The 23,629-nt window shown below is 37.5% G+C and overlaps 3 protein-coding genes across 3 annotated transcripts; all 3 read left to right on the top strand.

The window, feature by feature from the left end:
• The first annotated feature begins 1,218 nt into the window (after positions 1–1,218).
• LOC129925141 (NPC intracellular cholesterol transporter 2-like) lies at positions 1,219–4,320 on the top strand. The gene is made up of 4 exons (XM_056023642.1): positions 1,219–1,537; positions 1,918–2,025; positions 2,661–2,827; positions 4,177–4,320. The coding sequence occupies exons 1-4, from the start codon at positions 1,456–1,458 to the stop codon at positions 4,258–4,260; spliced, it is 441 nt and encodes a 146-aa protein (XP_055879617.1). The 5' UTR covers positions 1,219–1,455; the 3' UTR covers positions 4,261–4,320.
• A 5,496-nt stretch (positions 4,321–9,816) lies between these two features.
• On the top strand, positions 9,817–12,918 carry LOC106079001 (NPC intracellular cholesterol transporter 2-like). The gene is made up of 4 exons (XM_056023641.1): positions 9,817–10,135; positions 10,516–10,623; positions 11,259–11,425; positions 12,775–12,918. Exons 1-4 carry the CDS (start codon positions 10,054–10,056, stop codon positions 12,856–12,858), a joined length of 441 nt encoding a protein of 146 aa, XP_055879616.1. The 5' UTR covers positions 9,817–10,053; the 3' UTR covers positions 12,859–12,918.
• A 5,587-nt stretch (positions 12,919–18,505) lies between these two features.
• Positions 18,506–22,775, top strand: LOC129925134 (NPC intracellular cholesterol transporter 2-like). The gene is made up of 4 exons (XM_056023567.1): positions 18,506–18,663; positions 19,721–19,828; positions 20,254–20,423; positions 22,560–22,775. Exons 1-4 carry the CDS (start codon positions 18,531–18,533, stop codon positions 22,641–22,643), a joined length of 495 nt encoding a protein of 164 aa, XP_055879542.1. The 5' UTR covers positions 18,506–18,530; the 3' UTR covers positions 22,644–22,775.
• The last annotated feature ends 854 nt before the right edge of the window (positions 22,776–23,629 follow it).

Below are 23,629 nucleotides of genomic sequence, written 5' to 3'. Positions count from 1 at the left end.
GGCAAAAATGTCGTGATTAAGAAATGTCCGTTTGTAGCATGCTCGGAATAAGTCAATACAGCTCCGTGTTTACGACAGTGTGTCTACCAAGGGCATTAACTACCCTCCACAAACTCGATAATAGACACTTGTTAAAACTAAAATACACATATTAAATATTTTTAAAAATGAAATTGAGATTAAATGTACACAAACTTTTTTTTTTCTAAAATAAAGTATGCTTTTAGATAAAAGTATTTTCCTTCATAAGTGGATCTTTATTAAGGCTTTCGAAAAATAGTAAGGGGCTCCACAAAAAAATCCTGCCCCGGGGCCTCCACATTACTTAAATCCTGTCCTGATTAAAGTTAATGCTCTGGCATATATGGCTGGGAGTCAAACATTACTTGTCTACCTTACTGAAGGAGTCGAATGCCGATAGACTAGAATTTTTTTAAATTACACATCAGAATCTTGAGGTGTGCATGTTGAGAGCCTAAATGCAGCACGGAAATCTTCCAGATATCCCTTTCCCCAATGTCCACAAATTAACAAATGCGAAGTATGTTAAAGGAACTTAAAGCAATAGTAATAATGAGAACAGCTGCGGAAATAAAAACGTTTTAAATAGACACAAAACACAACCACTATTTTTAACAAGTCTACAACAAATTTACATTGCTATTCGACTTACTAAATGGAGATGAGGTTAAATATGGTTCTTTATCTTGTTCTCAGAGAGATAACGTCTTTAAAACTGTCAACTCTAGATTTTTTAAAAGTAGTACACTCTTATGGAAAATGGTTTACTTCGATATTGGATAATTGCAGGGCCGACCTATTTCTCTCTACAAAGTATAAAAAGGGCTAATTCATCTTACACACCACCGCAGTCAAGTATAATTGCTTTCCCTTGTTCGACACTCAAAATAATTAGTTACCAATAGTCAATTAATTAATTGTTTTTTTTATTTTTTTTATTGTTGTTATATAAGATAAAAGAAATGATTGTGCAAAATTTCAGCTTGATCCGAGATCGGGTGTAGAAGAAAGAGTGAGTTGATATAAGCTTTTTAAAAATGTAATTGAAGTTCAAAGACTGCATTTTATTGAACGATCTATACGCCAGCCGCCTGTAGCTATATACAACTGGCCTATGTATCACCTCATACATATGTTAATACAAATACAATTTTGAAACGGATTTTGCGATGCGTTGATATCTGCATGTACATAACTGAGTAATGATGTTGAATGTAATAAGAAATGTTTCTGTTTATATATAGGTAATGATGTCATGCATTTCTTCTGCAGATGTAGACGTGTTAAAATAATTAATCGCCTATAGTTTGTCTTTGGAAGCAAACATTGTCAACAGCGTCACTGATTCCCTTACGTCATAGTACTTGGAAGCCTGTCATAATCAGGAGTAAGAAAGATAACTCCAAGGGTTGTCGTCTGCTCTTGTTCACAGCCATGAAGCTGATCACATTCCTCGTTGTGCTTTTTTCTTCAGCCTGTTGGGTCAAGTCCGACGTAGTCACTTTCAAGGATTGTGGTAAGATTGGAACTTTTCTCTCTTTTAAAATTTGTTTCACATGATTACGACGTGTATTCAGAATTGAAGATTAGGGTACTACATAGCCCAAACTTCTCGCAGGACGGCGGGGGGTGGGAGCGGACAGGGTTCAAAACCAGGGCTAATCGAGACAACAGTCCAGAGCGCATACTGCCTTTTTGGTTGGAAGTAGCTAAAAAATGTAATTAAAAAATTGTGCTTCTCTTACCAACATTACGTACTGGTTGGTGAATGTACACTATATTTAAAGTTTAATTGTACACAATATTATAAGTTTAATTGTACACAATATTCTAAGTTTAATTGTACAATGTAAGTTTATTTATGTATTTTTAAAAATTGCATTTTTTCTGCATCAGGTTCAGAGCTCGGTACCATCACACAAGTGGACATCACTCCATGTTCAAATTTTCCTTGTCCATTCAGAAGAAACGCCTATACAAATATCACAGTAAAATATACAGCCAGTAAGTTTATATTCCTAAAAGTAGCTATGTAGCGAAAGTTTTTTTTTTCTTGTAAACGATATTAGTGCTAATTAAAAGATACTTATACAAAAAGTCAGTGGCGTAGCTAAGGATTATGGGGCCCAGAGGGCTTGACGTCTTTAGGGATCCCTGCAGTTTGACATCCAACATCATGACATGAGACATGACATTTAGTGCTAACTAAAAGATACTTATACAAAAAGTCAGTGGCGTAGCTAAGGATTATGGGGCCCAGAGGGCTTGACGTCTTTAGGGATCCCTGCAGTTTGACATCCAACATCATGACATGAGACATGACATTTAGTGCTAACTAAAAGATACTTATACAAAAAGTCAGTGGCGTAGCTAAGGATTATGGGGCCCAGAGGGCTTGACGTCTTTAGGGATCCCTGCAGTTTGACATCCAACATCATGACATGAGACATGACATTTAGTGCTAACTAAAAGATACTTATACAAAAAGTCAGTGGCGTAGCTAAGGATTATGGGGCCCAGAGGGTTTGACGTCTTTAGGGATCCCTGCAGTTTGACATCCAACATCATGACATGTGACATGACATTTAGTGCTGAATGAGTTTGTTACATCAAATGTTGACTAGAATGTTACTCTCCAGACTCTGACATCGTCAGCGCCAGGACAAGTTTGGCGGCTTATATCGCTGGAATGTCTGTGACTTTCCCGCTGCGTGATAGTAACGCCTGCCACTCTATGACGTGTCCAATCAAAAATGGAGACAATGTGGTCTACAAAAGTCTAATCTTTGTGCCGGAAGTGAAAAAGGTTGGTTTATTTTCTTCTTCATCTTCACCTATCCCTTAGTCTGTTGGACAGTTTGGGCACGACACGAGATCCGTTGACCGTCTTTCTCCGTTCCTCTCTGTTTATAACCTTTGATAGAATCTCTTAATAACAAGCCCGTCCACTATTTTATGTTGTCTTCCCATCACTTTCTCTGTCTGCCTCTTCTTTTTCCTGGTACTGTTCCCTGAAGGAAAGTTTTTGCAAGCAATGAGCATCTTGTGATATGCCCTATGTCCATAGAGTTTTAGTTTGCGTTTTTTTTATAGTAGTTAGCAGGTCATCGTGAGGTTTAATTGTTGTACTCATCTTATCCTGGTTTATTTTTAGTTGTTGTTTATTGAAACAAAAACTGAGCTTGAAAAATATGGGAACCTTGACTTGGAGATTAAGCGTTTATGGAAATGATCTTTTTACCTTTACCTTTACCTATCCCTTAGTCTGTTGGACCGTTGGGGCACCAGGCAAGATTTGTCGACCGTCTTTCTCCATTCCTCCCTTTGTTTTTTGCCTTGTTTAGAACCTCTCTCAATGGCAGGCCTGTCCATTCTTTAATGTTGTCCTCCCATCGCTTTTTCTGTCTGCCTCTTCTTCATTTTCCCTGGCACTGTTCCCTGAAGGAAGGTCTTTGCCCCGTAGATCTTGTAATGTGGCCAAAGGTTTTAAGCTTTCGTCTTTTCACAATAGTTAGCAGGTCATCATGGGCTCCGATCGCTACAGTAACCCTGTCTCTGATTTCTTGGTTTGTGATGCGGTCTTTGAATGTGATGCCTAGGATCCTTCAGTAGCATCTTAATTCTATTGCTAGGATCCTCCTCTCAAGCTCTGCATTCAAATGATCTAAAACAGCAATATACCCCATTGTTATATCAACCGAGGGGATAATAACAACTGACCTCACAGATATCTTCAAGGCCCTTGGCATTCCTAGAAACATTTTCGTTGCCTGTCAGAGGGCGGTACTTCTGCAGACCTGCCACATCACCAGAAAATTCCTCGGTGGAAACTGATAAAGGGACTACGATGAATTTTGTTTCTCTTTAACGAAACTCAACCCTGGCTTCGCCAGAGAATGAATACTCGTTTCTAACATAATAATAATAATAATACACATTCGAAGCCCTAAGAGAATCCTCATGGCCTGTCAAATGAGGTGCTGCTGCATACCTGCCACATCATCAGAAAACTTCTCATCACTGTACACTGTCAGGGGACTACGGGGAATTTTGTTTCCCTCTAACGTAGCTCGACCCTGGCAGCGCCAGAGAATGAAAATTAATTCATTTATATAATAATAAAAATAATAACATTATCAATGATAATTTCCACAGGTATCGATGGTCACAAGGTTCAAGATACAGAGTGCATCTCGTGACATAGTTTGCTTCACTTTCCCAGTAACTATCGTAGACTGAAGCCTCCCCTCTCTCCAGCCCTCCCTTTCTCATATTAGTAATATTTAATAAAGTGTGAAACAGTGAACTATATTATGTTTTAATTTGTTTTCTTGATTTTATTTTTAAATTTTGACTTGCATGTTATGCTTAGTACTGTTTTGTTTCGTTTCTGATGAATTGTTGTTGTTTTTTTTTTTGCAAATAATTTTTTTTTACTTTACTTTCGATTACTATTAACTATTAACGGTTAATTTTGTTTTCATTCCCGTTGACGACAACTTAAATCATTAACTATTTTCAATTTTGAAAAGTAAATATTTTTTTCCACTTGAAAATATAAGGCAAAGAGCTGCATAACTACTGCCATATATTTCAATACTGCAAGATTTGTCTCCTTTTCTATATAAAATACCATTAATTACCACTAATTAATTAACGAATAAGTTTTTTTTAATTCATGTGTTGTCATCGACAATGAATAATTATGCAAAGTCTCAACTTGATTGAATAATGGGAAGTGACAGAAACAACGTGTACAACATTTGTACCAGACACACAGAGTAAGTTGATAATGATAAAAAGCTTTGTAATTGCAATAACAATAAAATGTAAAGACAGCTCTTTCAACTTTCTCTCTTTAATTTTTAGACATGAGTGACAAGCATTTTTTTATTTTATTTTTGAACAAACACCAAATTGGAGTTGAATAAATTCCATTTAAATGACTGATAGTTGTCAGTCTTCAAGGCCATAAAATGTACGAAAACGCTTGTTATGTAGAAAAATCGACCTATACTGATGTAATGTATTTTAAACACAAAACCTTTATAGTTATAGGTCCGTAGTTCTAATGTATAATATATATATCAGGCATGTCAAACTGGGTGTTCGGGGGCCTCCTAAAAAATTATAAAAATAATGTTAAACCATGGGCGTAGCCAGGATTTTTTTTCGGGGAGGGTTTTGGGGGGCCCCCCCCCTCCCGACCTCCTTATATATATATATATATATATGTGTGTGTGTACATAATTAATCTTTATTACATTCTGACCCTTTCGGAAGACGTTTATTGTAGACTCCCCGCCCTTGCTAGCAAGGGGGTCTGAGGGAGTTCGCAGCGCTCCCCCAGCGCGGGGCGAAGCCCCGTCGCCGAGCACCATTTCTGGTATTGAAAGCCAACAAAATGCATATTCTGAGGTATCTACAGTGCATTATCTTGCTATTAAAAAGTTTTATTTCAAAAACCTAATGTGCTATTCTTACTGACTTAGACCCTCTGGCGCCGTTCGGCGCATTTTCCGGCAAGCTGTTTCCGCAACTCTTATTTTGCGTAATTCATTTTGTCGGAAAACATGTCCCGCAAAACCTCATGCGACGCTCTGTCACAACCTTACTAAGGATTCGACTCCCAGTTCGGCATATGATTTCTTTGATTTAGACCCGATCTCCATGACTGACTCCTAAAATCTGTCTTAGCCATCTTTGTTGAGACACATTTAATGATTCTCAATTTCGGCAGAAGACTATTCACACTTAATTAATGGAGCCCAAGCCACTGGTAGAAATCTGTAACCTTTCTTGACTACGCTCTTGGAATTACATGCCTGTATTTCGCTTTAGATTTTATATGGAAAAGGAAAGTTTTTTCGTCCAATCATCTGTTGAGGGGTTTTAAACTAAGAAATCTCTGGGTTTTTTTTTTTGTTTTGTTTTTAATTCAAAACCCCATTTAGCTACGATCATAGAATTTGGTGACTGTAGTTTGCTTTAAAATAATATTGAAGAGAGAGGTTTTCAACTCTAAACGCTCTGTAGGGGAATTTTAAACTCAAAACCATCTGGAGGGGTTTTAAACTTTAAAGAAAAAGCCATCTGGAGGACCGGGGGATTTAAACTCAAAACCCCTTTGGCTACGCTCATAGATTTTATAGTGTGTAATTTGCTTTTTTTAGCATCACTTCATTGCAATAATATTAATGTTTTCTTTTTAAATATTATTCTCTCTGTAGAGGGCTCAATCTCTCAGGCTGGCACAAGTGTTCATGGAATCATAGCAGATGTCCCTGTACCGTTTCCTCTGCCAGATGACAATGCCTGTCATTTTATGACATGCCCTATCAATCAAGGAGACACTGTGAATTATGCCAACGGAATTTTCGTCCAAGAGGCATATCCAAAGGTTCTTCTTTTTTTAAATTATTTGCTACTTTAGAAATCTTTGTCAAACGTTTTATTTCTTGTAGAATAATTTACGTGTCTGATTCATTAGTCTAGCTCAGTATTTCCCAAACTTTTGACCTATGTGTACCCCCTTTTATAATTTTGTAATGATGAGTACCCCTCCAACCCACTTTCATGTAATAACAAAACATAATAAATGGGTATTTAATAATCATCATAGTTAATGAAGTACCCCACCAAAGTCTCCCCGTACCCCTGGAGAATCGCGTACCCCACTTTGGGAAGCACTGGTGTAGCTGATTGTGTCTGACCTTTGATGAACGATGTATATAAATAAACTCGCTCCGTAATAACGTTCTAAAAAGTTTCTGGTTGTTCGGAATAAAGTTTTTTATTCAAACCCCTGACAACCCTTTCTCTTACAGCAGGTTGTAATGTCCTTCACCCTTTACTTTCCTCATAATTAAAATTTGAAGCTAAAAATAGATAACTTTAAAACTTTCTATTTTATTAAGCAATTTTCTGGCAGAGTGGTTAGTGTGTTGGCTTGAGAAGGCTTTAGCCCTCAAGTTCGAATTCAGGTCATTCACCTTTTTTTCTATAAATGCATTTAAAAGCAATCACCCAGATACCCCCTTCTTTCTCCCCATACCCCTTTCCAACTGGTCCAGACAAGTTAGGATCATAGTGTACTGAGAAAGCTAAAAGCATGAAAGTGCGGTAAACAAAACAAATAGATAAAAAAAATTCTATACGCACATATTATTGTTAGTCTAGATTACTCTAGATCAGCGGTTCTCAACCTTTTATGCTCGGCGACCCCTTTTTACACCTACTCTGCCGCGACCCCCCCGCGACCCCCCCCCCCACACACACACATACAGCAATAGAGGAGTAGACAAAAACAATTCATATTTTCGATGGTCTTAAGCGATCCACAGGTTGAGAATCCCTGGTCTAGATCTATTACAAAATTAATGAAATAATCTTTCCAAACTAGTTGTTACAATATAAGCTGTGATGTTTTTTTGTTTTGTTTTTTAATGTTTTTCTTGTTTTACTTTTTAGATTACTTTGATTGTGAAATGGGAACTGCTGACCGGATCCACGGACATCATTTGTTTCACAGTCCCAGTGACCATCACAGACTGAGATGTTGAGTCTAGTTCTAATGTTGAAATCTATTTATTTCAAACTTTGTAAACATTTGTTGACAGCTAGCTTGAACATTATCTCAAGGAGATGAATCAACGACAACAATACAAAAAAAAAATCTAGACAGTAAACTTGTTTAGAAAGGCAATAAATGAACATTAACTCATTTAACGAAGTCTGTTATGTTTGTATATCTTTATTTAGTCTCTTTGTGTTTCGGCCTTTTTTTTTTCTTTTTTGTTTATTTTAACAATCGCTTCTATAACCTTCCTAAGTCTCGAAGCGACTATGGATAATCTCATAGAAATTAGATGAAAGCCTGGGCATTATCTATGGTCAGAAAGATGTCACCCACACAGCAGTTTCCCCTTCACCACGCTGCTGATGTGTCCAAAAGAACGGCAAAATGCCAATACAGCGTGAGATCAGAGGCGTGGTAGGCTCTGCCAGGGTGTAGCACCATGTGCTGCAAATTGCCTTAGGATTGCAAGCTCTTGATTTTTTAAAAAAATAAGCCTTTCCCATGTTTGGGTATAGCTGCAAGGCAGCAGAGGTTTGAATTCAGAGTTTTCCTTTTTTGAGGTGGGTACCCAACCAAGACTAATGTGTCCCTCCTTCCAGAAGCTTACTGGCTTAGGCGCCCATTACTCGCCTTCGCCCTTTCAATGATAATAGTTTCAAAACCTTACAAAAGCACAATATCTGAACCACACGTGAAGGCCAGTAGTAGGACTGGTTGTCAAAGACTAAAGGAGACGCATGCAATCGACAACATTTTATGGGTAGAAGGGTGCTTATTTCCATTACCATTTCCAGCAATGACAACCTCACAAAACCACAATCGCAAATACATATGCATTATATCAATGAAATTTTGAGTGAGTGACCATAGCCAAGGCCGGATTTAAGGAAGGGCAGGCGAGGCTACAGCCCCGCTGACACAACAAAAAGAGGGCTCCACAAATGAGATAAAATTATATTTAACAGGTCAGAAACTTTTTTTTTCGCATTTTTACGGCTGGCAAAAATGTCGTGATTAAGAAATGTCCGTTTGTAGCATGCTCGGAATAAGTCAATACAGCTCCGTGTTTACGACAGTGTGTCTACCAAGGGCATTAACTACCCTCCACAAACTCGATAATAGACACTTGTTAAAACTAAAATACACATATTAAATATTTTTAAAAATGAAATTGAGATTAAATGTACACAAACTTTTTTTTTTCTAAAATAAAGTATGCTTTTAGATAAAAGTATTTTCCTTCATAAGTGGATCTTTATTAAGGCTTTCGAAAAATAGTAAGGGGCTCCACAAAAAAATCCTGCCCCGGGGCCTCCACATTACTTAAATCCTGTCCTGATTAAAGTTAATGCTCTGGCATATATGGCTGGGAGTCAAACATTACTTGTCTACCTTACTGAAGGAGTCGAATGCCGATAGACTAGAATTTTTTTAAATTACACATCAGAATCTTGAGGTGTGCATGTTGAGAGCCTAAATGCAGCACGGAAATCTTCCAGATATCCCTTTCCCCAATGTCCACAAATTAACAAATGCGAAGTATGTTAAAGGAACTTAAAGCAATAGTAATAATGAGAACAGCTGCGGAAATAAAAACGTTTTAAATAGACACAAAACACAACCACTATTTTTAACAAGTCTACAACAAATTTACATTGCTATTCGACTTACTAAATGGAGATGAGGTTAAATATGGTTCTTTATCTTGTTCTCAGAGAGATAACGTCTTTAAAACTGTCAACTCTAGATTTTTTAAAAGTAGTACACTCTTATGGAAAATGGTTTACTTCGATATTGGATAATTGCAGGGCCGACCTATTTCTCTCTACAAAGTATAAAAAGGGCTAATTCATCTTACACACCACCGCAGTCAAGTATAATTGCTTTCCCTTGTTCGACACTCAAAATAATTAGTTACCAATAGTCAATTAATTAATTGTTTTTTTTATTTTTTTTATTGTTGTTATATAAGATAAAAGAAATGATTGTGCAAAATTTCAGCTTGATCCGAGATCGGGTGTAGAAGAAAGAGTGAGTTGATATAAGCTTTTTAAAAATGTAATTGAAGTTCAAAGACTGCATTTTATTGAACGATCTATACGCCAGCCGCCTGTAGCTATATACAACTGGCCTATGTATCACCTCATACATATGTTAATACAAATACAATTTTGAAACGGATTTTGCGATGCGTTGATATCTGCATGTACATAACTGAGTAATGATGTTGAATGTAATAAGAAATGTTTCTGTTTATATATAGGTAATGATGTCATGCATTTCTTCTGCAGATGTAGACGTGTTAAAATAATTAATCGCCTATAGTTTGTCTTTGGAAGCAAACATTGTCAACAGCGTCACTGATTCCCTTACGTCATAGTACTTGGAAGCCTGTCATAATCAGGAGTAAGAAAGATAACTCCAAGGGTTGTCGTCTGCTCTTGTTCACAGCCATGAAGCTGATCACATTCCTCGTTGTGCTTTTTTCTTCAGCCTGTTGGGTCAAGTCCGACGTAGTCACTTTCAAGGATTGTGGTAAGATTGGAACTTTTCTCTCTTTTAAAATTTGTTTCACATGATTACGACGTGTATTCAGAATTGAAGATTAGGGTACTACATAGCCCAAACTTCTCGCAGGACGGCGGGGGGTGGGAGCGGACAGGGTTCAAAACCAGGGCTAATCGAGACAACAGTCCAGAGCGCATACTGCCTTTTTGGTTGGAAGTAGCTAAAAAATGTAATTAAAAAATTGTGCTTCTCTTACCAACATTACGTACTGGTTGGTGAATGTACACTATATTTAAAGTTTAATTGTACACAATATTATAAGTTTAATTGTACACAATATTCTAAGTTTAATTGTACAATGTAAGTTTATTTATGTATTTTTAAAAATTGCATTTTTTCTGCATCAGGTTCAGAGCTCGGTACCATCACACAAGTGGACATCACTCCATGTTCAAATTTTCCTTGTCCATTCAGAAGAAACGCCTATACAAATATCACAGTAAAATATACAGCCAGTAAGTTTATATTCCTAAAAGTAGCTATGTAGCGAAAGTTTTTTTTTTCTTGTAAACGATATTAGTGCTAATTAAAAGATACTTATACAAAAAGTCAGTGGCGTAGCTAAGGATTATGGGGCCCAGAGGGCTTGACGTCTTTAGGGATCCCTGCAGTTTGACATCCAACATCATGACATGAGACATGACATTTAGTGCTAACTAAAAGATACTTATACAAAAAGTCAGTGGCGTAGCTAAGGATTATGGGGCCCAGAGGGCTTGACGTCTTTAGGGATCCCTGCAGTTTGACATCCAACATCATGACATGAGACATGACATTTAGTGCTAACTAAAAGATACTTATACAAAAAGTCAGTGGCGTAGCTAAGGATTATGGGGCCCAGAGGGCTTGACGTCTTTAGGGATCCCTGCAGTTTGACATCCAACATCATGACATGAGACATGACATTTAGTGCTAACTAAAAGATACTTATACAAAAAGTCAGTGGCGTAGCTAAGGATTATGGGGCCCAGAGGGTTTGACGTCTTTAGGGATCCCTGCAGTTTGACATCCAACATCATGACATGTGACATGACATTTAGTGCTGAATGAGTTTGTTACATCAAATGTTGACTAGAATGTTACTCTCCAGACTCTGACATCGTCAGCGCCAGGACAAGTTTGGCGGCTTATATCGCTGGAATGTCTGTGACTTTCCCGCTGCGTGATAGTAACGCCTGCCACTCTATGACGTGTCCAATCAAAAATGGAGACAATGTGGTCTACAAAAGTCTAATCTTTGTGCCGGAAGTGAAAAAGGTTGGTTTATTTTCTTCTTCATCTTCACCTATCCCTTAGTCTGTTGGACAGTTTGGGCACGACACGAGATCCGTTGACCGTCTTTCTCCGTTCCTCTCTGTTTATAACCTTTGATAGAATCTCTTAATAACAAGCCCGTCCACTATTTTATGTTGTCTTCCCATCACTTTCTCTGTCTGCCTCTTCTTTTTCCTGGTACTGTTCCCTGAAGGAAAGTTTTTGCAAGCAATGAGCATCTTGTGATATGCCCTATGTCCATAGAGTTTTAGTTTGCGTTTTTTTTATAGTAGTTAGCAGGTCATCGTGAGGTTTAATTGTTGTACTCATCTTATCCTGGTTTATTTTTAGTTGTTGTTTATTGAAACAAAAACTGAGCTTGAAAAATATGGGAACCTTGACTTGGAGATTAAGCGTTTATGGAAATGATCTTTTTACCTTTACCTTTACCTATCCCTTAGTCTGTTGGACCGTTGGGGCACCAGGCAAGATTTGTCGACCGTCTTTCTCCATTCCTCCCTTTGTTTTTTGCCTTGTTTAGAACCTCTCTCAATGGCAGGCCTGTCCATTCTTTAATGTTGTCCTCCCATCGCTTTTTCTGTCTGCCTCTTCTTCATTTTCCCTGGCACTGTTCCCTGAAGGAAGGTCTTTGCCCCGTAGATCTTGTAATGTGGCCAAAGGTTTTAAGCTTTCGTCTTTTCACAATAGTTAGCAGGTCATCATGGGCTCCGATCGCTACAGTAACCCTGTCTCTGATTTCTTGGTTTGTGATGCGGTCTTTGAATGTGATGCCTAGGATCCTTCAGTAGCATCTTAATTCTATTGCTAGGATCCTCCTCTCAAGCTCTGCATTCAAATGATCTAAAACAGCAATATACCCCATTGTTATATCAACCGAGGGGATAATAACAACTGACCTCACAGATATCTTCAAGGCCCTTGGCATTCCTAGAAACATTTTCGTTGCCTGTCAGAGGGCGGTACTTCTGCAGACCTGCCACATCACCAGAAAATTCCTCGGTGGAAACTGATAAAGGGACTACGATGAATTTTGTTTCTCTTTAACGAAACTCAACCCTGGCTTCGCCAGAGAATGAATACTCGTTTCTAACATAATAATAATAATAATACACATTCGAAGCCCTAAGAGAATCCTCATGGCCTGTCAAATGAGGTGCTGCTGCATACCTGCCACATCATCAGAAAACTTCTCATCACTGTACACTGTCAGGGGACTACGGGGAATTTTGTTTCCCTCTAACGTAGCTCGACCCTGGCAGCGCCAGAGAATGAAAATTAATTCATTTATATAATAATAAAAATAATAACATTATCAATGATAATTTCCACAGGTATCGATGGTCACAAGGTTCAAGATACAGAGTGCATCTCGTGACATAGTTTGCTTCACTTTCCCAGTAACTATCGTAGACTGAAGCCTCCCCTCTCTCCAGCCCTCCCTTTCTCATATTAGTAATATTTAATAAAGTGTGAAACAGTGAACTATATTATGTTTTAATTTGTTTTCTTGATTTTATTTTTAAATTTTGACTTGCATGTTATGCTTAGTACTGTTTTGTTTCGTTTCTGATGAATTGTTGTTGTTTTTTTTTTTTGCAAATAATTTTTTTTTACTTTACTTTCGATTACTATTAACTATTAACGGTTAATTTTGTTTTCATTCCCGTTGACGACAACTTAAATCATTAACTATTTTCAATTTTGAAAAGTAAATATTTTTTTCCACTTGAAAATATAAGGCAAAGAGCTGCATAACTACTGCCATATATTTCAATACTGCAAGATTTGTCTCCTTTTCTATATAAAATACCATTAATTACCACTAATTAATTAACGAATAAGTTTTTTTTAATTCATGTGTTGTCATCGACAATGAATAATTATGCAAAGTCTCAACTTGATTGAATAATGGGAAGTGACAGAAACAACGTGTACAACATTTGTACCAGACACACAGAGTAAGTTGATAATGATAAAAAGCTTTGTAATTGCAATAACAATAAAATGTAAAGACAGCTCTTTCAACTTTCTCTCTTTAATTTTTAGACATGAGTGACAAGCATTTTTTTATTTTATTTTTGAACAAACACCAAATTGGAGTTGAATAAATTCCATTTAAATGACTGATAGTTGTCAGTCTTCAAGGCCATAAAATGTACGAAAACGCTTGTTATGTAGAAAAATCGACCTATACTGATGTAATGTATTTTAAACACAAAACCTTTATAGTTATAGGTCCGTAGTTCTAATGTATAATATATATATCAGGCATGTCAAACTGGGTGTTCGGGGGCCTCCTAAAAAATTATAAAAATAATGTTAAACCATGGGCGTAGCCAGGATTTTTTTTCGGGGAGGGTTTTGGGGGCCCCCCCCCCTCCCGACCTCCTTATATATATATATATATATGTGTGTGTGTACATAATTAATCTTTATTACATTCTGACCCTTTCGGAAGACGTTTATTGTAGACTCCCCGCCCTTGCTAGCAAGGGGGTCTGAGGGAGTTCGCAGCGCTCCCCCAGCGCGGGGCGAAGCCCCGTCGCCGAGCACCATTTCTGGTATTGAAAGCCAACAAAATGCATATTCTGAGGTATCTACAGTGCATTATCTTGCTATTAAAAAGTTTTATTTCAAAAACCTAATGTGCTATTCTTACTGACTTAGACCCTCTGGCGCCGTTCGGCGCATTTTCCGGCAAGCTGTTTCCGCAACTCTTATTTTGCGTAATTCATTTTGTCGGAAAACATGTCCCGCAAAACCTCATGCGACGCTCTGTCACAACCTTACTAAGGATTCGACTCCCAGTTCGGCATATGATTTCTTTGATTTAGACCCGATCTCCATGACTGACTCCTAAAATCTGTCTTAGCCATCTTTGTTGAGACACATTTAATGATTCTCAATTTCGGCAGAAGACTATTCACACTTAATTAATGGAGCCCAAGCCACTGGTAGAAATCTGTAACCTTTCTTGACTACGCTCTTGGAATTACATGCCTGTATTTCGCTTTAGATTTTATATGGAAAAGGAAAGTTTTTTCGTCCAATCATCTGTTGAGGGGTTTTAAACTAAGAAATCTCTGGGGTTTTTTTTTTGTTTTGTTTTTAATTCAAAACCCCATTTAGCTACGATCATAGAATTTGGTGACTGTAGTTTGCTTTAAAATAATATTGAAGAGAGAGGTTTTCAACTCTAAACGCTCTGTAGGGGAATTTTAAACTCAAAACCATCTGGAGGGGTTTTAAACTTTAAAGAAAAAGCCATCTGGAGGACCGGGGGATTTAAACTCAAAACCCCTTTGGCTACGCTCATAGATTTTATAGTGTGTAATTTGCTTTTTTTTTTATATTGAAGAGGTACTTTTTAGCTTCAAACCCCAACTGGAAGGGGGAGGGGGGTTAAACTCAAAACCCCTTTGGCTACGCTCATAGATTTTATAGTGTGTAATTTGCTTTTTTTTTTATATTGAAGAGGTACTTTTTAGCTTCAAACCCCAACTGGAAGGGGGAGGGGGGTTAAACTCAAAACCCCTTTGGCTACGCTCATAGAATTTTGAGTGTTCAATTTCTTTTTTTTATATTGAAGATGGGGTTTATCGTAAATTTTGGAGGGGGTTTTTCAAATCAAAATCTTCCTCAACTGTGCTGTTGGAATTTGGGGATTGTTGTTTGCATTTCTTTTTTTTTTTGTTTTGTTTTATAGAAGAGGGGGATTTAACTGCAAAAACCTCTGGTAGGGGGTTTAAAATTCAAAACCCCCTGTAGGGGGTTTTAAACTCAAAGCCCCCTGGTAGAGGGATTTGTATCTCAAAACCCCCTGATAGGGGTTTTTAAAATCTCAAAACCCCCTGGTAGGGGGATTTAAACTCAAAATCCCCTGGTAGAGGGTTTTTAACTCAAAACTGCCTCGGCTGTGCTGTGGTAAGTGATGATTTAGTATTAAAATCTCACCTAAAATAAACAAAATGAAAGCAAAAATCAGTCACTTAATCCCATCCCCCCCCCTAGCGGGGGGGGGATTTCATTTCGGGGGGGGGGGGTTTGAACCCCAAGAACCCCCCCCTGGCTACGCCCATGTGTTAAACTATTACAAACAAGAGATGACAAACTACCTCAATTGAAAAATATTTATTAAACTGAACAACGAGGGCGAGTCTGCAGTGAAAGCAAGCTACATTTTGTCAAACTTCATTGTAAGCCATTGCAAATCATTTAATAAATGTGATTTTATGAAGAAGTGTGTCGTTAGAGCCGAAGTAATTTGTCCAGAAAAGGTGAAAGCATTCAAAGAAATAGCGTTAACTAGTGACACTGAGGCAGACAGAATAAATGAAATGTCAGTCAGGTTGCGTGAACAATTAAAGAACAAAATAGCTGATTTTGAATTATTTTCATTGGCTCTCTATGAGTCAACTAATGTAAAGGGTGTAGCAGAGTTGGTTACATTCATAAGGACCTGTGACAGGAATTTTGACATACACGAGGAACTACCTGAGTTCCGCTCCATGCTTAACACCACAACAAGCGAGGATGTTTTTGAGAAATGACAGGAGGTGATAATGCAGTACAATTTATCTTTGATAAAGCTATCCAGTCTAACAAGGTATGGCGCACCAACCAAGAAATGAAATGATTTTGATGCAAAGTTACTAGCAAAAATAAGAGAGACTGATGATAATTTTAAATTTGCTCATTTTCAGTGCATCATTCACCAAGAAACATTCTGCGCACAGCAATTACAGTTCCAACTTCCAACATGTCATAAGACCGTTTTCAGTCGCCTCTCAATCTTATTCGTGCCCGTGGTTTTAATGTTCGCCAATTTTTTATGTTTTTGGATAACATTGGACATGAATTTGATTGTGTTCCCTACTACACAGAAGTCCGCTGGCTGTCATGTCATATAATATTGAAGAGATTGTTTGCACTGCGTGAGGAAATCGTATTGTTTCTGAACATGACAGTTGAACCTGTTGAACATTTCCAAACTTACGAATGTGTTCAGGATTTGGCATTAGCAGTTGATCCCACTGGTCACCTGCAACACTTGAATTTGAAACTTCAAAGTAAAGACAAAATTGTTACAACTGCGTGTAGTCATGTGAAATGCTTTCAAGCAAAATTAGGACTGTGGATAAACCAAATATGAAGTGAAAATCTTGTTCACTTTTCAACGGTTGCCACATTTGGTAAAGAAGTCCTAAACCTGGAATCGTTACTAGATGCTTTCAATGACCGTTTTCGTGACTTCGTTACATAAGAGCAAGAATATTTGTGTTTTGTATCTCCATTCTCATTTGATTCTGAAAATGCTGCTGGAAATGTGCAACTAGAGCTGACAGTATGGCAGTCAGATTCTTTGTTGAAATCGAAGTATATTGAAATGGCTGTGCCAAAATTGTACAGTTGTTTACCCTGAACGGTATATTGAATTGCGAAAATTTGCAGCCAGAATTCTAGCTATGTTTGCATGCACTGGTCTCTGTGGGTAGTTCTTTTCCATAATAAAAGCTACAAAAACACCTCACCGTTCGAGATTATCTGATCAAAATTTTGTCATCTGTAATGAAAGCGTCAGTGGCAAATAAATTTTAACCTGACATTAATAAAATGGTATCCCAGAAAAGATGTCAAGCATCAGGACAAAGAAAATAATGCATAATCAAAGTATTTTTTAATTAGCCAATAGTACTACAAATTTAGCTAAGGGACAGGTATGACATTAATTATTGTATTGCATTATTTCTAATTTACACAAAAAAAAACTAGTAGGCTGTGTTGCAACTAATTTTTTTTTTTGCTGCGGCCCCTCGGGTCATAGTAAGTTTTCTATGTGGCCCATACACCTCTCTGCCCTGCCATTTCCCCAATGTCATGCGAGCTCCCTCATGCTCTCCAGCCTCCTTACTTCAAATAGTAAAAACAATAAGCAAAATATTCTCCTTACGATCTATACGGCAGAAGTTGTAAAGGTCATCTCCCTATATGGCCAACAGTTAACGAGGGTGTCTCATGTTGGCCAGCACAACGACTCACCAGAGTCCCAAATCCCGAAATTTGAAATAATAGGCATCATCAAGATTCGAACCTTAGACTCCTCAGTTCGGAAACCAAGCACTTTTCCACCCAGCCACTAAGCCACCCCCCTTTCCCCCTGTCAGGCAGGGCCTTCAGCAAAATGAAGGTAGGCTATGAATTCAATGCTTTTCAACAAGCAATTGCAATAATGAACAACTGTAACACAGTGGTGTTGAATACCAACTCTTAACGACAAATGACTGCTCAACACGCAAAACCCTAGAGCCATATTAACATTTAATTTATACAAAACAGGTGGGGTGGGGGGGGGAAGGGGCACAACGCCTTACATCTTCAAACGCTTTTTCTAAAAGCTGCTTCTATAAAGTACTATGAGAAACTTAACTAAGGCATGTCGTGTAAGCATACTTCTTAGCAACACACTTCGGAATTATGGGATTGAAAACTTCCTTTCCGCGCTATTGCTATTCGTGCAAAACTATGGGAAAATGTCACAGTTGCACACGCCCTCCCCCCCCCCCCCACGGTAAGTAGGCCCTAATACAGGTTAAATTATCATGTCCTTTTTTTTATATATTTGTCTATCTCAAGTGGGAGAATCAGTGATCGTGAAAGATTTTTCTGTTCTATTCAATTCTCTTTGTTCTGAGGCTTCTCTTATTTCTCGGTGGTGCTTTCTAAGAGTATCAAACAGTTCTTTCTTATCTTTTTCATGTAGGTTAACAATTATATTCCTCTTATTATTATTAAGTTTTATGTAACCCATTCAACATAGAATTATCTAACTTCGCTTATTTTTTTTTTTTTTATTATATCGATTTACTATGATTTACGATTTACTATCTTGCAAAAGTCGACTTTGTATGCACAAAACAAAACACAGATTATTTCAACAGAAGAAGGGGCTGGGGAAGCAGGGAAAAAATGATTCGTTTTTGTCTCTTCTTGTTTGTATTGATACTACAAGTGTCACGCCCCTGACGAGCAGTTCGTCATGTCAAGTTATTAGTAAAATATCATGCCCTGAGGTTATCTTTTGAAGTCTATGAATACCGTGTGGATCGGCTGCACTTCGTTTAAACTTGCGAAAATGAAGCCTCTGATTGTTCTCTGTGCTTTACTGGCCCCTACCTCTGCATTATGGAAGCTAACGGATCCAGTAGATGTTAAGGACTGTGGTAAGTCTTTTCTATGTAGGGCTAGATCAATGTCCAGATCTCACTTTATTGTTTCTTTTTTTTTTTAAGATATTTATTTATTTATTTCAAATTATTGGAATTCCAAGTTTTATTTAAATAGAATTATTACAATTAAAATGTGCGATTAATTTGAACCCTGACCCTCAGGTTTAAGATCTGATGCACTACCGACTGAGCTAATCCTAGTGCTATTGATATCAGAGCAGAGTAAATAACGCACAAAAAGTAAAGGGCTTTGAAACGGAAACTGTAGTTCTGTACTTTTCATTATGTCGGTTTAAAAACAAAACATGTTGGATGGAAATTGCATAGATTTAACCTTTGCAGTTTCGATCATGCAAATATCTTAGTTTTCCTAGACCAAAGGTAAGTTATAAAAACGTTCAATTTTCGTATTTTTTTCGTCCATCGCAAGTGTGAGAATTAGTGTTGATTGAATGGGATTGTTTTTGCGAACGTATATTTAGATTTAGTTCTATAAGTAGTATAAGCATGGAACTATACTAATGGAACAACAGCTCCAAGTTCCATGGTATAAGCAAATAGCTATGGAACAGAGATATGACAGAATAGCTTTGTTTACAAATATGAGTTTATCTTCATTATACATAGCCCTACGGAGATTGCAAAGACATTAATGTGTGTTCGTTGGTAGGTCTGTAGACTGGCAGCTGGGAAGAGGTGGCACTGGACAGAACCACATGGAGAGAGAGCATAAAGGAAGGGTCACGGATTGCAGATGTTATACACAACAGAAGCAGAAAGAAGGGTGAAAATGCAACGGCGCCTGGTGATTATATATGCCCAACCTGCGATCGAAGCTGTGTATCAAGGGTTGGCCCCTTTAGTCACACAAGAAGTTGCAAAGGGAAAAGATCGTCTCTCGAGACGTAAAATGCCACAGACTGTAGACTCTATATGCTTCTCGTTTTCACATTATAATGTGTATTGCAATGTAATTTCATTCAATTAAGATTTTGTATGTAGACAATACTGTTTGGATGTGCTTTGTTTAACTTATTTTCTTTATCACTAGGATCAATATTAGCCTCCAACATCACAGTCGATATTACACCATGTCCGGGTCTACCATGTCCATTCAAGAAAAATAACTTTGCTAATATTTCCATCTCTTTTACAGCTGGTAAGTGGTAATACTAAGATTCATTTTTTTTTGGTACCATTCCTAGTGCAAGAAATATAGAGTTTTGAATATACCCACTCTTTCTTTCTGAGTAAGGCCGTAATAGAGAATAAGTAGAATCTAACGAAAACAAGTCCGAAATTTATCGTAGTCCTGACTCTCAAAGTTCATGTAGATGTGTTTGCACCTTTAACTAACTTCCATGTTTATAAAACACTCAGAGTCTATATTTAAATTGTACTTCTTTGTCTTATGTGGTGCAGCCCGGTCCACAAGTTTGTTTGGCACTGTAGGGGTCTAAATATTTTCAAGGGAAATAAACATTATTGTGGTCTTTGTATTTTGAATATTTCCAATGTTTCATTTTAAAGCGATTAATTCGACTTAGTTTAAATGTCGATTTTTTACTTCGTTCTTATTTTCAGAAAGTCCCATAAGTATGGCCACATCATCAGTCTATGGAATTATCGCTGGAATACCTGTACCCTTCCCATTGCCCAATGACAATGCATGCCAGTTTATGAGTTGTCCCATTCAAAAGGGAGATAATGTTGTCTATAAAAATGGCATTTTAGTCGATGCAATGTTTCCAAAGGTAACTTCGTTTCACTTTCATTTACACACACATACAGAGAGAGAGAGAGAGAGAGAGAGAGAGTGAGAGAGAGAGAGAGTGAGAGAGAGAGACAGTGGAAACTCATAATCAGCGGCGTAGTGAGCAAAACGTGAGCCAGGGGCAAGAAACTTTATTGACGTATTTAGTATTAAGTATTTAATAATAATATAATACAAATAACCTTAGAATGTATTACCTAAATAAAATATCTACAATATTTTCTTTTGGCGCCTCTCTTTGTTGGGCACCCTCCTGAGGGTGGCGCCCGGGGCTTCACTACGCCTCTGCTCATAACGATAGTGCTAGTCTGAGTTAATAGAATGAAGTAAGATGAACATTTCATTCCAGCTGAAATAAATTCCAGGAAAACCAAACGTTGGTGCTTTTTAGGTGGATACGATGGGACTGTGGTCACTACAATAGAGGATGCCAGTTCTTAGCTTCTTAGAAAAGTACCATAAACAGCTTTTGGTTCTATGACTAAAGGAGGCTATCAAACGAGCTTTGTTTTCTGTTACGCCTATCTTAGATATGCTGTGGGCTAAAAACAACAAACAAACACATTAACAATTTTCACCACGTCATTGAAATCTTCAACATGTTTAATGGCGCAGCAGACGTCATTGTAAAGTTGTGCTTCGCACAGCAAATGTATTGCGCAGTAAATGTATTGCGCATTTGTCTGCAGACTTCTCGTCCTCTCAGATATGAAATCCCAGAAGTGACTCTTTGATTGTTATTTATTTTATGTATTCCGTCCAGTGGCGTAGCTAGGGGGGGGGAGAATTCGAAAATCTCCCGGGCCCCCCACTTGTGGGGCCCCCAAAAGAGTGTTTTTTACATTAAATAACGCACAATGCAGGGGCCCCCAAAGTGGTCAAGCTGGCGGTTGTTGCAGCAAAACTAATAAGGTCTACGTCGTATTGTTATTTCGCATTTTTAATTGTATTTATTTATTTATGTCAGAACTATAATATAATAACAATGAATGCTAACTCAAAGAATTTTAAAATTTGATACGTTCAGGTTGTAACCTAAAATAATCTTTTGTTTACGAATTTGTTAAAGAGCCCTTGTGGGCCCCATATTGGACATTGGCCCGGATTCATTGAACACCTTCGCGCAATGGAAGCTACGCTACATCGTGGTATTGTTTTATATTGTACAGACGTTACTTCAAATAAGAAGAAGATAATTACGTCCTACGCATTTCATGTGTCAATCTAGTCATGCATGTTAATCAATGACTTAAAGTCTGTTCAGTGACGGCTCAGTCGTTGGTTTTCCTGGCTGATTCAGGCAACCCATTCCATCCTCTAATGGCACTAGGGAAGAAGGAGCACTTCTACGAATTTGTTCTCGCGTATGGAATAAGAAATGTGCCTCTATCTTCGTGTCTTTCTGAGTATTACATTAGGTTTTGTTTTTCTATTTTCGTAAGTGAAAATTGAGTGGGATCTACTGTTTACAAAAAAAAAAGTGGTACAACTACATCACAAGATCATACACACTTTCTTGGACCTATGCCCCCATCCCCAACCCAAAGGTTTACTGCATAGACTATATATATATATATATATATATATATATATATATATATATAGTCTATGGTTCACTGCTACCAAGTAAAAAATAAAATAAAAGAGAGAAACAGTTTAGACAAACGAAAGAAAGAGAAAATAATGCGAAAAAAATCTAGTAGAATTGTGAATAAAGTGATATATATATATATATATATATATATATATATATATATATATATATATATAGAGAGAGAGAGAGAGAGAGAGAGAGAGAGAAAGAGAGAGAGTGGGGGGACTGATTAACTTAATACCTTAACGACCCAACGATCAATGACACGCAACGAATGTTTATGTGATGTCATGTATAGAACCATCGGAAGAGCTACGTTTAAGTTCTGGTGGTTTTGAGAATGAATGAAACGCGTCTAATTACCATTGTGTGTATGGCTGCCCTAGGACATAATTGTGTTTTTTTTTTGTTTTTTTTTTTAATGTTTTCTTGAACAGTCTGTTCGTCTGTTTCATAGACTTGATCTGTTTGTTGTGAACAATCATGGCCTATATAATAATGTCATGAAACTTCGTTTTTCAGATTTCATTAATAATGAAATGGGAGCTCTTGACTGGATTAGCAAATATCCTTTGTATCACAGTCCCAGTGTCCATCGAAGGCTGAGACCCAAGGTCAATACCATGCAGTTGTCAAGCATTTACTGGAAGACTTTTTCTTAACTTTTTGTTTTTAATCAAAGATTCCAATAGATCTAACTAGATCTATTACTTATATAAATAAATTGACAAAGACTTTTCTAGTGTGTGTTTCCTTACTTAAGTTCTAGCTAACGAAATCAGCTGCCACTGACCTATAGAGAATAAAATCTTTGGGGGAAAAAGGGTATTCTTGTTTTGTTTTACATGTTTCGGATGTTCCTTCAGAGTTGAAGATAGTTTACTTCCTAGTCCAAACCTTCCGCAGGACGACGGGGGATGGGAGCAGGCAGAGTTTGAACCCGGGACCATCGATAAATTCAAACGACAGTCCAGCGCGCAAACCGCACGACCAGGCAGCCATCTTTGAAGACTTTTGTGTCCTTTAAAATATTAGATAACGAAGTCGAGAGGGATACAAAGACATGTATTGTTAAAATACTAGGCCCAATCTCGCGCAAGCGTAGGCCTAGATAATTGTGGAAGTGGTAGGCATCTCATACAACTTACCACACAGTTTCTAAAAACTGTGAGCGCCCACTAAGAGGTGCGCTATTGTCCTGACAATAGTGGGAGGGAGAGTAATTTTTTTTTTTTTTGGGGGGGGGGGGCAAAAAAGGTGTATTATCATTTTATTTATCAACCCTTGTTTGTAAATTAACCAAAATAAAATTGTTTTTTTTACCAAAGTTTCAAAAATTGAATATTTTTAAGTTAAAGGCGTCGTCTCGTCCTCTCATAAGGATCTTCTAAACTGTAGGTCTACATCGTTGTCGCGAGTGGCGTCTGCAACATTCTCCACTCAAAACTTATAGAAGATCTTTCTCTGCTATATTGATGTGTCTAGAATTTCTTGTGTAATAGTCGTCAAAATTCTTCCAACTGGTGTAGCCTACATCTTTATGCTGACAACTTTTCTGTGATAACAATTATAAAAAGATTCCTGGCAAGACG

This window comes from Biomphalaria glabrata, chromosome 3 (genome assembly GCF_947242115.1).
Source record: "Biomphalaria glabrata chromosome 3, xgBioGlab47.1, whole genome shotgun sequence".
Classification (NCBI taxonomy): Eukaryota; Metazoa; Mollusca; class Gastropoda; family Planorbidae; genus Biomphalaria; species Biomphalaria glabrata.
Note: the sequence above shows the minus strand (reverse complement) of the source record. Positions and strands in the feature narration are given on the sequence as shown.

Bases quoted from the DNA above. Each gene is read 5' to 3' on its own strand.
- LOC129925134 (XM_056023567.1), top strand. From the start codon at position 18,531: ATGAATACCGTGTGGATCGGCTGCACTTCGTTTAAACTTGCGAAAATG. The intron at 18,664-19,720 runs GTAAGTCTTTTC...CTTTATCACTAG, and splicing joins AGTAGATGTTAAGGACTGTG to GATCAATATTAGCCTCCAAC. The intron at 20,424-22,559 runs GTAACTTCGTTT...TTCGTTTTTCAG, and splicing joins TCGATGCAATGTTTCCAAAG to ATTTCATTAATAATGAAATG.
- LOC129925141 (XM_056023642.1), top strand. From the start codon at position 1,456: ATGAAGCTGATCACATTCCTCGTTGTGCTTTTTTCTTCAGCCTGTTGG. The intron at 2,026-2,660 runs GTAAGTTTATAT...GTTACTCTCCAG, and splicing joins CACAGTAAAATATACAGCCA to ACTCTGACATCGTCAGCGCC. The intron at 2,828-4,176 runs GTTGGTTTATTT...TAATTTCCACAG, and splicing joins TTGTGCCGGAAGTGAAAAAG to GTATCGATGGTCACAAGGTT.
- LOC106079001 (XM_056023641.1), top strand. From the start codon at position 10,054: ATGAAGCTGATCACATTCCTCGTTGTGCTTTTTTCTTCAGCCTGTTGG. The intron at 10,624-11,258 runs GTAAGTTTATAT...GTTACTCTCCAG, and splicing joins CACAGTAAAATATACAGCCA to ACTCTGACATCGTCAGCGCC. The intron at 11,426-12,774 runs GTTGGTTTATTT...TAATTTCCACAG, and splicing joins TTGTGCCGGAAGTGAAAAAG to GTATCGATGGTCACAAGGTT.